This window comes from Pteropus medius, unplaced genomic scaffold (genome assembly GCF_902729225.1).
Source record: "Pteropus medius unplaced genomic scaffold, Ma_sr-lr_union100, whole genome shotgun sequence".
Lineage (NCBI taxonomy): Eukaryota > Metazoa > Chordata > Mammalia > Chiroptera > Pteropodidae > Pteropus > Pteropus medius.
Window position 1 is genome coordinate 1,319,899 of NW_024350921.1, and position 17,178 is coordinate 1,337,076.

The window sequence follows — 17,178 nt, forward strand, 5'->3', positions numbered from 1 at the left end:
TCAGCCTGTTAATGTGATGGTAACATTAATTGATTTTTGTATGTTGAACCAGCTTTGCATGCCTAGGATGAATCCTACTTGATCATGTGTAATTCTTTTTATACATTATTGGATTTGATTAGCTAATATTTTCTTGATGATGGTTACATCTATGTTCATGACAGATATTGGTCTGTAGTTTTCTTGTGATGTCTGATTTTGGTATTAGGATAATACTGGCCTCATAGAATGAGTTAGGAAGTATTACCTCTGCTACTATCCTCCAGGATTGAGAATTGGTATAATTTTTTCCTTAAATGTTTGATAGAATTCACCAGTGAACCTGTCCAGACCTTGTGCTTTCTGTTTAAGAAGGTTATTAATTATAGATTTAATTTCTTTAATAGATGTAGGCCTGTTTAGACTGTCTATTTCTTTTTACCTGAGCTTTGGCAGATTGTGTCTTTCAAGGAATTAGTCCATTTTACCTGTACTATCAAATTTGTGGGCCTAGAAGATTTCATAGTATTCCTTTATTAGCCTTTTAATGTCCTCTCTTCCATTTCTGATATTAGTAATTTGGGACCTCTCTCTTTCTCTTTTTTTCATTTCAAAGAATCACCTTTTAGTTTTGTTGTTTTTCTCTACTGATTTTCTCTTTTCATATTCAATGATATTTTCTTTAAAAATATTTCTTTGCTTCAGCTCCATTTGGATTTAATTTGCTTTCCTTTTCTAATTTCTTAAGATAGAAACTTAGGTTATTGAAGCTAGATCATTCTTTTCTAATATATGCATTCAATGCTATAAAATTTTCTCTAAGCACTCTTTCCTGAATTCCACACATTTTGATACTTTTTTTCATTTTAACTCAGTTGAAAATATTTAAAATTAATGTTGAGATTTCTTCTTTGACCCATGTGTTATGTAGAAGTGTGTTTTATAATATCCTCATATTTTTGGATTTTTCAGTTATCTTTCTGTTACTAATTTTTAATTTAACTCTTGTGGTCTGAGAACAGACATTCTATAATCTCTTATCTTTTAAATTTGTTAAGGTGTGCTTTGTGGCTTAGAATGTGATCAGTCTTGGTGAATGTTCCATGTGAACTTGAAACAAATGTGTATTCTGTTGTTGATGGGCAAAGTAGTCTATAGATGTCAGTTATATCCAGTTGATCAATGGTGTGCTGAGTTCAGCTATGTCCTTCCTGATTTTCTGCCTGCTGGATCTATGCATTTCTGATAGAGAGGTGCTGGAGTCTCTAACTATGACAGTGGATTCATTTTTTTCTGCTTTCAGTTTTATTAGATTTTTGCCCCACATAATTTGACATTCTTTTGTTAGGCAGATATACATTAAGTCAAAGCTGTCCTTTAGTGTATTTATAACATTTATATTTAATGTTATTATTGATATGTTATGGCTTAACGCTGCCATTTTAATTTTTGTTTTCTCTTTGTTTTGTTTTTCATTCTTGGTGTTTTTGTTTTTTTTTTCTGCCTTACTATAAGTTACTTGATTTTTTTTTTTTTTTTTTTAGAATTCCATTCCATTTAAATTTATTTGCAATGTTTTGAGTATATCCCTTTTCTTCACTCATCCCATTGATCAGACCATCTGCTTCTTTTACTTATTTATTGCTCTATACAAAAAAGTTTGGGAATATAGAAATAAAATTAAAGTGACTTTTAAATATAGTTATTTTAAAATATGTTAGATTTTTTGAGAGTGTTTTTCCTAGCACTTGAATTAACTCCTTCAAGTCTTTGAGTGGCCAAGGCTGTCATTCACATCAATACAGTGTTGAGTCAGTATTGTTCAGGGGAGTGAAACATTTTATGGAAATCAATATATTAACCTATTTCCAGAGCAACAACTGTTAAGGCAGTATGGAGGGGATTTGTTGGAACACCTTGCTATGCTGAGTAGCTAGAGAGGGAAGTCTTCCAAAGACATATCCAATCCCTGCAAATATTAAATAAATAAAACTGAATCACCCACTAGACCATGTACAATAAAGCTATGAAAATGCTGTGTTTGATCTTTTTAATGATTTTCTGCTTAAAATGGACAATTTTAGAAGGCTGGTTCTTTCAAGCAGAAACTTGAAAGTTTAATCTATACAGTTCTTTATCAAAGAGAAATATTGACCATCTTGCTGGGACTCTAACTAGAAGAACTGGAAGTGACTTCTGAGAGTTCTGGTTCTACCTTATTTATCAAGAAACAAACAGAATATTAGGGAGGCTGTTTAAGTGACTCACTTCTAAAGAACATAGCAAACAATTGGCAGGTCAGTGAGAATTCAAGGGTCTCTGTGGGCCTTTCTACCACATTCCTGCAGAGTGATCCTTGGAAGAGGCCAAATCCATGCAGGATGTCCAGGAGGGGCGTAGGCACTGTACCTGATGGATGAGGACTTTGAACACCAAAGATCATGTTTCCTGCTAAGTGGGAAAATGTGACTTTTAGTCTGTGAATAAGCAAAGTGAGTACATTTGTTCTAGCGTAAATGAGGCATACTTGCCCTGCCAGAGATGCCAGCTATGTCCCAGCTATCTTGTCTGTCCCCACGAGACACTCATCTTACTCTGGCTGTGCTAGCACTCCTTGTATACATGGTTCACATCTCAAACTACGCAAGGCCTTATTCTGAGCTGGCCAACTATTTGTCCAAAGCATTTGCTGGCAGGGACAAGCTACCACTTGCCTGCACAACCCTCTCATCCTGGAAGCCAATGATTACTTTCATTTCAATACCTTTATTTTCTTCCTAGAAACTTTTTTGCTTCATTTTTTTCTTATTCTAATTTTTTGATAAGTTCTCCTTGCCTGTTTCATTTTCCCCCACAAGAAGGGCTGGTTACCATGAAACATTGTCAGGTTTTTGGTGGCTTTATCTCACAGTATTTTACCCTTTTAGAAAGAAAAATTAAGAATGTAGAAATTTCTATGAGAAAGAAAAGAGTGTATATGTATTTTTCTGCTTTTTCTTTCACACTGAAACTACCTCCTGACACACAGAAACCCAGACTACCAATGTTTTGTCAGTGGTTGATACTGATCAATTGAAGCTCCATGTGGAAAAAAAGCTTATATTAATGTAAATTATTCAGTGATTTTTCATATCATTCGTAGAGAAAGTTTCACACAAAGTGGGCCAAATTATTCCACTGAGAAATGACCTTCAAGGGCTATGATGACCTGCCTTCTGTTTTCTCTCTCGCGGCACTTCCTCTAACACCAAATCTCTCACTCTCTCTGCCTTCACACTGAGCTACTTACACACACTTGCTTTCCTTCTTGGTTTCCTCTGCTTGTGCTTTTTGCTCTCCCCTTCCAGAATTAACTCCTCCAAGAAGCCTTATGCAATATGCCAAGATTGGGTCAAGTACCCTCTATAATATAGTTTTCTTCTTGCACTTGGCCTAGCTGATATTCATCTGGTCGTGTATTTACTTCTCTCCAATTAAACTGATGGCACACATTGTACTTTTTTTCATGTCATATCACCAGTATGTGCTTACCTAGCACAGTGCCGGATGCAAGGTAGATTTTTTTCAAACAGTGTTTGAGTACAGGTGAGTGAAAGCATGGAATTCAATGTAGTTGTTAATCACTTCTTTTGTTGAGTGTTTTATGATAACAATAGAAAGAGAAATATCAAATCATTTTAGTGTTATGAAATTCCTAAACTAACTTTGCTGATGTAGAAATGGTAGAAACTACTTCAGAGTCATATCTCTAAGAGAAAGATTCCTGGATGTGTAGTTGTGATAAAAGACCATAAAATTCCTTGGAGAAATGGGATTTCTAGGATGTTAGAAATTCATAGAGACAAATCATTTGAAAGATATTAAAAAAGAATACTTACAATAGAATAACTACAACTAAGTAAACACGACTTTGCTATAATTATTTTCAATTGTCCATAAAAAAGCTTTGGGTAAGCAAATTCAAATGTATTGTTTAAAAAAATAAAGAAGTCCCAAAAACATTCCTTTTATGGCTTAATATAAAGAATAACAAGTCTTCTCAGGTATAGATCAGATTTTTTTTTTTAAAGAGAGAATCAGTGAATGAGGAAATTTTTTCTCTCCTGGCATTTTTAGAGTTGGACAGAAACACAGAAATTCCTGCGCTCTTGATTCATGTTTGTACACTGGGTATTCAGGAGTACGGAAAGTCGCCAGTACTTACTTAGTACCTAGGTGATAACATCTCACCACTTGATTCCTCAGCTGTTCTTTTCCAAGTTCCCGTTTCTCCCTAGTACAGATTTAAGTTATAGACTCTTCAAATATTGGGGTAATGAGGCCAAGATTTATGGATTCTTATCATTTCGAATGAGCTAGTTTCGTTCTGTTCCCTGGCCCTTAAATATGCCACCAACCTTGACCGTCTACTTTGAAATTTTAGTAGGGTCTGGGTGATAAATTATTGATTATTCTCTCCTTTGCATTTTATTGAGCATCTATTACATGCCAGCCATAACATTTCCCCTAGGTTAGAAAGACGAGCTCGACTGTGTCTTTCCCTAAAGGAATTTGTAGTCAAGAAGTAGAAGTGGATCTGGGCAGAAGGATACCATATAGAGCCCTAAGTCCAGGGGCTAACATGTGTCAGGACCACTGATTGAGTATGGAAGCCAGGCACTCTGCTCAGTGTTGACCGGCACAAACTCTTGCAATCCTCTCAACAACACTAAAGATAGTATCATTATCATCACATTTTAGGGAAGGAAAGTGAGGCACGAAAAGCTAAGTAACTTACCTAAGCTCACATACCTGATAAGAGATATTGCAACTCCTATCTATATTCTTACTGGTTCTGCGCTTTCCTGTCTTTTGGTGGAGATGAGGAAATAGCTGCACTATGTCCCTTCAAGGAGAAGAGGATGCTTGATTGGACCTCAAAGATCAAGTAGGAAGGCTGCTTAGGAAGGCTGCTTATTCCAGCTAGAGAAATCAGTATTGTAAAAGCCCAGAGGCATGATAACAGCATTTCCTGCCAGGAAAGGTCAGTATAATTTGGAGATTTCTAGAAGATAAGGTACTGGGGTCCAAAGTGGGAGGATAGGAGACTAGAAAACTTAGATGGAGCAGTGACAATTTATTTGAAAAAAAAGAAAAGAAAAGAAAAAAACACACAGCAAACATAGATGCTAATGGTATCTGAGACAGAGCACAGATAGCCCTAAGTTCAAATTTTGCCCTTGCCATTTACTGGTTATTTAAGTTTTGGGACTTTACTTAACCTCTCTGAGCATCATCACCTGTAAAATACACAGTAAGGATTGCTGTGATGACAGAGGAAAGAACATCTGTAAAGATTGAGCCACTGCATAGGGTACGATACCTTCTCAATAAAATTAGCAGCTCAAGAGAGCCAAAAGTGCAGTGGTTCTCAACCTGGCTGCATATTCCATTCCCCTAGGGGGCTTGAAAATATGGTTGCTTGTGCCCGCCCTCGCCCTCAGAGAGCCTCATTCTCTTGGTCTGGTTTGGAATCTTGGCTCGGGTGTGGTGTTAAAGCCCTCCAAGCGACTCTGAAGCTCAGGCAGGGATGTGGGCCACCAGTTCAGGCCCTCTGAGGCCCAGGGATCAGGAGAAGACCTGGGAGCTGGTGTGAAAGCCCTGAGTGCTCACCTTGTCCAATATCAGGATCTGAGTGGCTTTGTGCACAACACCTCTGTGACAGAGGAAGGGACTTTTTCCTTTGCCCTCTTAGGTTCAGTGACAAGGGCCCTGCAAATTTGACTGTAAAAAGTCAGATTGACATGGAAAAGGTTTATTATTACATGTACATATGCAGGCCTTCATAGGAAAGTAAAGACCCAAAGAAGCAGATAGGCCTGAGAGTTTGCACACCTTTTTAACAAAGAAGGATAAATGTGGAAATGTGACAAGACAAAGGGAAAAGGAGTTTGGGTAAGGGATGGTGAGTTGTGGAAGGTGACTAGGAAATATATGAGGAAATTAATGCATGGTTAGAGCTATTTTCGTGAGGTTGGTTGGTTTGGTGACCTATCTTGGTGCTGACTTGCTATCTTCTTGGCAGCCATAAAATTCCCCTGGAAGAGGGGATTTATGGCAGTCTTCATTTCTCAGAAGTTTCTGCTTTTAGCCAGCTAAGGAAAACTGTTTCCTTCTGTAGGCACCAATTCACAGTTGCTCCCAGCATCAAATAATCCTTAAACCCAAGAGGTGTGTGTTGGGATGGCATTATTCTCATCCCCTTTACCTCACTCTGAGAGCCTGGCTGGCTCATTACTATGACCTTGAGAATGCTGGCGGCTGCTGCTATCAGGCTGCATCCCACTCTCACTCATCACTGCAGCCACCACCACTTCTGCAAAGCCACCCTGCCCAACACCCGGCAAGCTTCCCTCTGTAGCCTCCAAGATCTTTAGGAGGAGCAAACACGACAATGACCATGGGTGGCCTCTCAGACCTGGAAAGCTCTCCATCTACATGAAGAAACCCCTCCTTCTCCTGCTTCAGGGACTTCCTGGGGTCACAGCAGGCATGGAAGGTGAGCCAACCCACCCCTTCCCGCCCAAGGCGTCCAGGCTTCAGCTGTTCCCACATGCCAGGGCTTACTGGAGGAGGAAGGACACTCCGTTGTGTTGCTCCATGTTCTTTCCCTTCTGAAAAAGCAGTGGACCGTGCAGAACACGTGACTTGGCTTGGCGCGTCCGCAGTCACCGAGCCCAGACACGGACGCACTGTACAGCCTGTCCTTCTGCTGTGGTGCAGGCGTTACTGTATTTTTAGACCTGCCTGGCGCTGCCAAGACAAGCAGCGTTTGGAGATGCAGGCCCGGCTTGCAGGCCCGTGAAACAGAAGCCTCTAGCCTAAAGCTACAGCAGCATATGCTGGAGGCTCTCATTTGCGGCAGAGGGTGGAGGAGGGGGTGGCGTGTTTTGTTTCGGCTTCACTTAGACCGTTTTATAGCACTTCACGCTGTGTGTGCCTGAGGATGTGTCGAAACATAGGATTAGCTTTATGAACTAGCGTTGTGAGGTGTCTGAGGCAAGATAGCAAGTTTTGGAAAATGAATAACGCTTCAGTTTATCCTTAAACTGCAAATACAATGTTTACATTTTATAGACACAACAAAATAATTTATCAAAACACTATGAATTTGGAATTGTGATCCTTTGGGTTGATTCTTTTCTACTTTAGTCTGTGTGAAAGAGGGTTTGTTGTGTAAATTATAGCATTATGAAATCAAGAGGTTTGTTAATATTGTAACAGAACAAACTGGCATTCAAATGAAAACCTAGGAAGACAGTCTTTACTCTTGCTGGGTTCTCACCACCCACAACAGCATCTCGCCACCCAGCTTCAGGCCCCACTTAGGTTGCTATAACAACTACCTAACAACTGGTTTTCCTCATTCACTTATTTTTCTTGCCAGTTCATTCTCTGTACAGTTGCAAGAGTGATATTTTGATATAAATGTGGCTGTTATTTTTTTTTTTGGCTGTAATTTCTGATGACTGACCTTCGGGGGCATTGGGGGACTGTATGATAAAGGATCAGCTCTTTCTGCGTGGCATAGATGGCCTTGGCTTCCTTTCTAGGTTTCTAGTTTCTGTCCCTTCCTCCTCTGGGTGGCAGTAGCATGAAGTGGCTTTCCCCTCCCCCACCCATGGAACTCTTTCCTGCTCCGATTGGAGGGACCATCCACCTGCCTTCTGCCTAATGAAATCCTAGGCAGAGGCTGAGAGCTTCTCTCCCTCCCCTTCAGCCTTGAAATGGTGGCCTCTGTGCAACAGCTTGTCCAGCTCCGTGCTTCTCTGTGCAGTCACCTAGCACACAGAGTTCAACTTAGTTGCTTTCCCCTTGCTGGCCTGGACTTGTGAGGGCAAGGGTCATGTCTGGCTCTAGCAGTTTTTGGTGCCTGGTACCTGGCGAGCCATTGAGATACATTTGATAAATTAAGTAACCTTTGCTGGTCAGCAGTGTGCCCATTCACAAGCAAGCTGGCAGGGCCTCTCTCGGAGGTCCCTTGTGAGACACCAGTTTGAGTTATTGGCTGGATGTGAATGGCTTAGAATGGAATTTATTCACAAATAATCCACAGTTAACACTTAGGCTGCCTTTGCCCATTGTCGGAATCAATTAGGATTTATTGAATTTTCATTACAATTCTACTGGAAAAAGGAAATGTGATAGTGTTTTATTTTTTATCTGTTTACATAGAATTCAGAACAGAAGCCAATTCTGCCATTAGCTTCCCATCTGTAGTCTGTGGTAATCTACACACATGCACAACATACACAAGCACACATGCACACGTATTAATATGCATAATTACCAGTCCATTTTAGCCTTCACCTTCCTGCAGTTTTGGATGACTTTTATGTTTCCTCCCTGGGACAGGGTTCTTAAAAGATGTCTCCCTACACTTCATATTTATGTCACTTCGGAATTTGAGCTTTTAGATTCAAAGAGATATAAGCTCCTTTGATATATGTTTGAATCTGATATTTGAATTTGCAGTGCAATTAATACTCTTTATATTATGTACTTTTTATAATAAAACAGATACCAGGAACATAGTTTTGCATTCTGTATATTCTCTTGTTTAACAAACAAGGCAGTCTATAAGATGATGTCTCTTTTCTCCATTAAACAACAACAGGATAGTCCTCGAGTGAAAGAACACTCAAAAATATTGTATATAAGTGAAAATGTTATAAAAATATGAAATGGTATACTTACATAAAATATATTGTTTTGGCACTTCAGCATACTCTAGGCTAATGATTCTAGATCTACTAGAATGAAGTTATTAAACAAATTGGTGAAAGTAATATTGTAAGGGTAAAAGTTTATTCAGGAAAATAAACCGATGACTACAGATGAACCATTTCTATAACATCTGTTGTCGTTAGAAATTACTACTTGTCACCCTTATTACCACACTTGACCAAGGAGCACTTGGTTAGGTCAATTCACCAATTTATTTAGCATGAACAGAACTTCACTTCTTTGAAAATAGTTGTTAATTCTGGCCTTTCATAGATGTAGGTGAAATTTTCTTTTAATTAAATCAAAGTATGATAATATAGATTATATGTAAATCTATTTACATTGTAACTCTTGCTTCATATTCTAATAGGAAGTAATAGAAATTCAATATAGTTTAAGTTAAGCATTGAGTTGTATTTTATAGTACAAATGGATTTTGAGAGATGTTTTCACTTGGCACAGTCCAATGCTTTCAAAGAGGTTTTCCAGTTTTAATGGGCTCATATAAAGAATATGGAAACAAACTAGCTGTTCTCTGAGATACATTCAAGTGTTAGAGTCTTAATATAAACTACTAGCCAAACAAAAAAAACAAAAATGCCCTTCCCACCAAAATTTTGCATATGGTCTAAAAAATTTACATATGGTAATAAACTTTTATCCTTACAGTATTATATTATATTATATTTATATATATAGACTGAAAGCTCATCCTTGTCCTAGATCTATGAGATCAATAGATATCTTTTAAGTGGCAACTTACACTGTTGAATGATATATTTGAAACTTACCAGATTTTGTTAACCAATGTCACCAAAATAAAAATAAAAAAATAAACAAAGTAAATAAATAAATAAATAAAAATAAGCAAATAAATAAATAAATAAACATTAAAAAGTGTCAACAAGAACATTTTATTTTATTACGATACGTAATAATAAATAGCAAATATATTTGAGTGCTTACTGCATGTGTCTTTTCTTATATTTTCTCAATCCTCACTATAAACTTAGGTGAAAGATACTGTTTTCCATATTAAAAAAAGCTGTTACCTACCCATCAGAGTCATGAATCAGCAAGCAGAGGGGCCCCAATACTATGTTTGACTCCCAAGACACATACACTCAATTCACTTTATGTTGATAGCCTCAGTTTTACTTTAAACAGTGAAAGTAATCTACCCAATTCCACAAGATGGTTTTTCATTATGACTGAACATTTTAATTCTGGAATGAAAGTGTGCAAATTAGGTAAATTTTGAAATAGGCTTGAAGTTATGCAATTTTGAGTGTGGAGGCACAGGCAGAAGAATAAAGCACATGGTTGGTGACTACAGTAAAGAATCTCACTTGGTCAGGACTCTCCAGGCAGCCAGGTACCCCCTTCCCTTAGATGCAGGTCTGTCACTCTTGCCTTTTACAGGGGACTCAAAACCAAAAGTTGGGCCCTTTTGCTGGAAGTAAGGAATGACAGAAATAGCAGTTGCCAAGTGTGAGCTTGGAGGAGCATTTGTCACCATATCTGTCTGGCTGTCCTTCTCTCTCTCCTTCATCACGTGTTTTTCTTATAGCCTCTCTGCATGTCTGTGTAGAGAGGCTCTACCCACTTCTCCTGCCTCCCTGTGGCCTGATTCATATTCCTACCCTCTTGTTGGCACATGGCCTTGGCTCCCCATGGCTCTCTTCTGGACCCAGCTACCAGCACTTTCTTTTAATTTCAATGCTACTACTAATCCCCTCACTTTTCCAGTTCTGAAGGGATCACACTAATTAGCCCAACTCCTCGTCTTTTCAAAATTTAGGTCATAAGGCAGGGATCAGAGGTCGCCATGTTTCACCTGCCTTTGTGTCAGGTGTCTGACCCCATTTGTGTAATTTTGGGTAATTAGAAGTAGAGTCACGTGGTGTAAAATGTGCCCAATGCCTTCCTAGTGGTTAATAGTTAGGGAACCTTCCCATGAGAGAAGGTGTGAGAACTTTGTGGAACTTTCTGTGTTGGCAGTCAAATACAACTTCTGTACTACACTCTAAGCTATATTCTAAAGGGATTTCCAAATGTCAGTGATACATAAAAAAACAATATGTAAGGCTCTCGAAAGGAAGTAATTTCCTTTCTTATTACTGAGCACAATACCACCTGCTGTGTAGTGTTAATGCATTTTAACAATAGCAGCAAAAAAAGCAATCACAAAATAAATGCCATTATTGGTCTCTTATGCCACGCACTTCACATACATTATTAACAATTCTCCCAATAGCTCTAAAGGATGGATACAAACATCCTTGTTTTACAGAAGTGATAGAAGTTCAGGAAGCTTGAGTAACAGGTTCAAGGTTATATCACATGTAAATGTGAATTTGCAGGTTACTCTTGTTCCAAAACCTACATTCCTTTACTGTATTATGTGATTATATATTTTTTATTTCAACACTCAAACATATTTTAAATAAATTACGATGAGAAAAAATAGTCTACTCTATTTATGCAGTTATTCACCTTTTCTGTTTCTCTTTCATCATTCCTGAAGTTTCAGGTGAACTCTGGTGACATTTTCTTCAGCCCAAAGAAATTCCTTTTGTATGTTTTTGGAGAGGAAGTCTGCTGGTGAGAAATCCTATTTTCCTCCTTGACAAATGGCTTTCTCTCACCTTCATCCCTCAAAGATATTTTTACCAGAAGCATGATTTTAGGTCGATAGGTCTTTTCTTGTGGCATCTTATAGATGTCGTTCAACTTCTGGCTGCCATCACTTCTAATAAGAAACGCAGCCCTTAGATCAGTTCTTCCTATATTTAAGATGTCATTTCTCTCCCTCTGCCTGCTTGCAAGACTTTTTCTTTGTTCATGGTTTTCAGTCATTTTATTATAATGTGTGCGGGCTGGTTTTTTTGAGTTTATCCTCTTTGGAGTTTGTTGGGTTTCTTATATCTGTAAATTTATCTTTCGCCAAATTTGGGAAGTTTTCAGGCATTATTTCAATGAATGTTCTTCCTGCACTAACATCTTTTGCCTCTGCTTTAGGGACTCCAGTGACACAAATGTGAGGTCTTTTGATTTGGTCCCACAAGTCTCTGCAACTCTATTAATTTTTGTCTTCAATCTCTTCTTTCTGTTGGTCAGAATGGATAATTTCTATCGCTTGTTATGAAAGTTCACTCATGCATTCCTCTTTCATCTCCATGCTGCTCTTGAGCTCATCTAATGGATTTTTAATTTAAGATATTGTATTTTTCAACTCTAAAACTTTTTGTCTTTTTTATGGACTCTTTTTCTCTTCTACGAATGTCTACCTTTCTATCCATTTCAAGATGGTTCACCAAAGTTTACAGAAAATGGTTCTAATTGCCAACTTCAAGTCTATCCGATAATTCACACATCTGAGTCATCCTTGGATTGGCATCTGGTAATGGCTTGTTCCTTTGAGAATTGGTTAGATTTTCATGTCGTTAGTATACCAAGTAATTTTGATTGTATCCTGGACATTTTGAACATTACGTTTTCAGAGTCTGCAGCAGTTAAAATTATCTGAGAATAGTAATTTGTTGTTTGAAATTGTTTCTCCTGTGGTATTAGATCAAGTCATTTCAGTGTTCGGAGTCATTGCCATGCTATTTGGGTCTGCTTGAAGCACACAGCAGTTGGAGATTTTTCTCATGCTTGGGTGATTTTTATGCTGTAGTTCAGTCTCAAAGCCTTTGTTACACTTCTGTGGGCATTTTCTGCAGTGTGTAGCTTGGGGAATTGAGCTCATTACTTGTGTGGCTTCAAACATAGAATTAGAGTCTGAAGGGTCTCCAGCTCTCTCTTGTCTGTGGAATTTTCCCCACACCTTCTGGCTTCTAGGACTCCTTCACCCTGTTTTTCTGGCTGGAAGGATTGGAATCTTTCAGTCTGGCCCTCCTGTGCTGTGCACAGTTCCATGCAATCACACTGCAGTGTAAAGTAGCAAGCAGAAAGAGAAAACATGTAACAGTGATTCCTCCAGTTTTTGTACCATGGGAGGCCCTTTTTCTATTCTTCTATCTAAAGAGTTGAATCATCACTTGGAATGTTAAATGCCCATGCCTCCACTGGAATAGCGGTGCAGGTCTACTTTTAAAGCTGGCCTTGAAGCACGACTATGAGAATAAAAAGAGAATAAAGAGAAACATAGGGGTTTTCCCCATACACTGGCTTGTGGGGATCCTTTTTCCGACTTCTGTGCCCAGAATGATGGCCTTAACTGGGGTTGTTTTGTTTTGTTTTGCTTTTTGCTGCACCTTTTACAAAGTTCCCAATTTGGCTTGCCCTCAAGCCAAATCCAGGAGAAGGAAAAAGGAAACACTCCGAAGACTCTTTGTAGCTGAGTGGATCTCAGCTAAAGGTTGACTTCGCTCCTTAATCCACTTGCTAGTTTACTTTTCAGAGCCCTCAGACAGTTGTTTGCCATACTTTTCCAGTTTTAGTGTGATCAGGGGAGCAAAGAACAGGCTCCTTGCTCCTTAGGCTGTGTCTTGCTACTGTTTTACCTCTGGTGCTTGCCAGGGAATCTTCCCTGTGATAGACAGTGAAGTACATAAAGTGAATTAAAGAGGAAAATGTGAAACTTGCCAATTATCTAATAAGCTTTGGTAGGACCAGGACAGAAAACACGTGGCTCACAGTCTGTCACCCTTCCCACGCTCAAAGCTGATGTATTTTGTTCAGGCTCTGCTTCCTGCCTGAACAGAATACTTCCTGACACAGCCAGCCGGCCGCCTCTGTCCAGTTAACGGCACAGGTACTTGAGGTAAATGCTGACCTCTTATTCCTGCGTTCAGGACTGTTATTCACAAGAAAATGCCAGCCTGCCGTCCTGTTTAACGCTTCTCTTCAAATTCCCATCTTCCCACCCTCTTTTCTCTTTGACTTTCCAGTTCATTGACATTTTTTTTATCTTTTCCGAGTGGGCTAATTGAGAAAAACCATCTTTTGCTTTGTTATAAAGTTTCTATATTTTCATTTAAAAAATTGTAATTTGACTAAGATGTTTCACTGAGCTTTCCCTTGCTTACACCAAAAGGAATTTGTTTAGTGTTTTAGTCTTTGGGAAATTATAAATTTGTTTAATAGATTGGTAATTATACTGCTCAAAATTGATCAATAGAATTCCTGTATATATCACCAAACCCACAATCCGTTCATCATTATTCATTTGGGCTTGCTGATCCTTGAATAAGGCATCACTATAACTCCTCATTTTGAATCATTCTAAAAATAAATATTGATAGAAAGTAATATGCCTTAAATAGATCTGATTTAAAATCTCCATTTACAGACCATCGTTTTTGTTTTGTTTTGCTTTGTTTTGCTTGCCGTTTTTACTATAAACATTATCTTAGCAGGAAGTAAGAGGCAGTGTTCGTAAATGTGAATGCCTTGTCACATCTTTTGTGCATTTGCTGTGAAACACCTACTGGACCTGGCTGGGTAGTTACTCAAGAGAACATTTTCTGGAACTTTAGGTGTTTCCACTTCTAAAATATAAAATCCAATCAGAAAACTGAGCTCCCAAAGTATTTTAAGCCTGTGTGTGGCGCAGATCCCAGGCATGATGATTGAACGCCGACATCACTGAGTCCGAAGTCAATTGGTAAGGTTTCCATTGAAAGATAAGTCAGGACCCATGGCCTGGAAATCTGCTGGGTTCACCATCTAAGTGTACTTTTCATTTCTCCTTTTCTCCTGGGGTCTCCAGTCTACCGTGGTTTCTGGGCCGTTCTGATGCTCCTAGCAGTGGTTGCTGTGGTGACCGCAAGCTTTCTGATCATCTGTGCAGCGCCCTTTGCCAGCCATCTTCTCTATAAAGCCGGGGGAGGCGCATATGTTGCTGCAGGTATGTACGATGCTGTGGGTATGATTTTCTAGCTATGGATTTTCTCCATATCATTGTCTTTTTCACTTATAGTTTCAGGTATCAGGCTTCCAGTATTAAGAATACAATAATATTTGTAAATAATATTTCCAGAGCACTAACTATACATCAGACACTTTTCCAGGGACTTTCTGTTTTCCATATGCTAACACACTTAATCAGCACCACAATCTTTGCTCACTGTATCCCCATTGTGTCCCCCATTACCCTCTCATACCCTGTTAATTTTCTGATTGTAAAAAGAGGTCACAACATGCCTCTCTGTAACATCAGGATTTAAGTGAACTTTTCTCTGTGCTCTGAAAAAGATAGCCCCACGATGATACTGAAAACCCTCATGATTGATTTCTCATAGGTGAACAGCACCTTTTTCTCCAGCGTCACCATTCAGTTTTCTTAGTTGGTTCATGTAAATTATCTAAACACATTCTCCCTTCTTTGTAAAATCTACACTTGTTTTAGTCAGTGTTCCAGCTAGTCTTTCTAGTTCTTGCTAAAATGATCGTAATACAAATAGGAAAATAACTGAATAGGCGAGTCTTGTGAATTTTAAGCCTTTTTCATTTAATTAGGAAGTAAAAGCCAGAATACTCACCTGAAAACATAAGCCCAAGGTTATTTGTAAAGACAACAATTCTAGAAAATTAGACAAACTTCAGTATGACTCAGACCAAACTGTACCAGACGACTATATTGTAACATCAGATAAAAAGGACCAAGTGTTTCTACAGGAGATGATAGTGACAGCATAGGGAAAGAACAGAATGGATAGCTTTATTTATAATCAGCTCATGATGGTACCCATCTTTCTTTAATCGATGGTCAATTAACAAACAGTTTTTCTAAGCACACTTTTTGCATAATAAGTATTGTGCTTAATTCTGCAGATGGAATCAAAAGAATAATCAGATATGGATCCTCTGCTCAAAGAGCTTAAAAAAAACTCATTCTGAGAACAAGAGTCCTGTCTAACCTAGTCTGTCTTTTATTTCAACTCTTTTCTTCAGTGGTTTTTCAAGGGCCTTTAAAAGGGGCTCAGATTTCCCCATTTGAACTTCCTAATATTTTAAGTTCTTTTTTAATAATTGAGATGTAATTTATATACTGTAAAATTTACCATTTTAAAGTGCATAGTGCAATGTTTTTAAGTACATTTACAGAGTGGTTCAAATATCACCACTATCTGATTCTGGAATATTTTTATTATTACTCCATGAAGAAACTTCATTTTCTCCCCTGCCGTCCCCCAGCCCTGAGAAACCACAATCCACTCGTTTGCAGTCCCGATGGGTTCGCCTGTTCTGGCTTTTCACGTAAATGGGATCACACGACATGTGGCCTTTTGTGACTGGCTTCTTTCACTTAGATCTCATAATTTATCGTCTCTCTTCTTTAGTTCATAATTGCATAAGACCAAACCCCTGAGAAGCCTTAAAACTGAGCATCATCTTTACCACATATTATTTCTCCTCCAAACCATGTTCTACCCTTGCCTCATTCAAAGGTCTAGTTAAGGTGCATATTTTTCTATGGTCTTCCCAGAAATAACAGCTCTCTGCTAAAATATGTAATTACTTGTTTCTTCTCATTCCTTGATTTTATTTTTTAATCTTTGTCAATAAATGTAATATGTAATAGTAGTAGATTGGTACTAACACATTATGGGCAGCGCAATTGATTTAAACTCCGAAAACTCTGATCCTGAGTTTGGTCTTAGAGAATGTATGGGTGTGTTTTGAAAAAAATTGTTGATCATTTTATAATTTGTGTGAGATAGCAGTATACCTAACCACACTCATTGTGGTAATCACATCATAAGGTTTATAAATGTACAATCGCTACGTTGTATACCTGAAACTAATATAACAGTGTATGTCAACTATACTTTAATAAATTTTTAAAAATTATGTTAGGCTGAGAACCCCGTAGAAGGTAAAGCATTTGATACATACTCGTGTGCCTGTGATGAGAGGATTTTCTTGTTTCAGTGACTCTTTTATTGCATGTCGGCCTGGAGCTGAGATCCCTCTTGCTCAGGTCATCGTGGAAAAGCCCCTTGAGAGGTAGCAGGTGTCCCAGGTGTCTGAACCCCACTGGACTAGATGACTGTGATGACACTTCCTTTCAAGTTTGACTTGATTTCCTCCATGGCACAATTCTTCATTGTCTATATAGGACCGTTCATTTCCCAAGAACAGAGAGAGAGAGATTTTCTGTTGGATGAGATAAAATATTACTGTTCATCTTATCTGTTTGGGCAGGAAAAGTAATGTTCTCAGGAATAACTAAAGTTTACTGTCTAATAGCAATTTCTACTGTGAAACACAATTTTTTAGAGTAGTTATGGGACCAATAAATCATCCTTAAACTTGAGAATTTATTGACAGAAGAATTTTTTAAATCTTTCAATTCTCTGTTAAAACATTCCCAGATATTGCTAATAGGTAATACCCGGATGAGGAAAATATGAAATAAACACTCGGTTTGTTGCCCAGCCAAATTCTTTCTGTACCCCATTTAATAGAGAACCATGCATATAC

General features: G+C 38.3%; 1 protein-coding gene across 2 annotated transcripts in view; it reads left to right on the forward strand.

Annotated features, from left to right (window-relative positions):
- Positions 1–17,178, forward strand: part of TMEM182 (transmembrane protein 182) — a 50,074-nt gene that overhangs the window by 18,413 nt on the left and 14,483 nt on the right. For both annotated transcript variants that reach the window (XM_039840125.1, XM_039840126.1), the window contains exon 4: positions 14,462–14,599. In XM_039840125.1, coding sequence (XP_039696059.1) covers positions 14,462–14,599 — 138 coding nt within the window. The remainder of the gene's footprint in view (positions 1–14,461; positions 14,600–17,178) is intronic.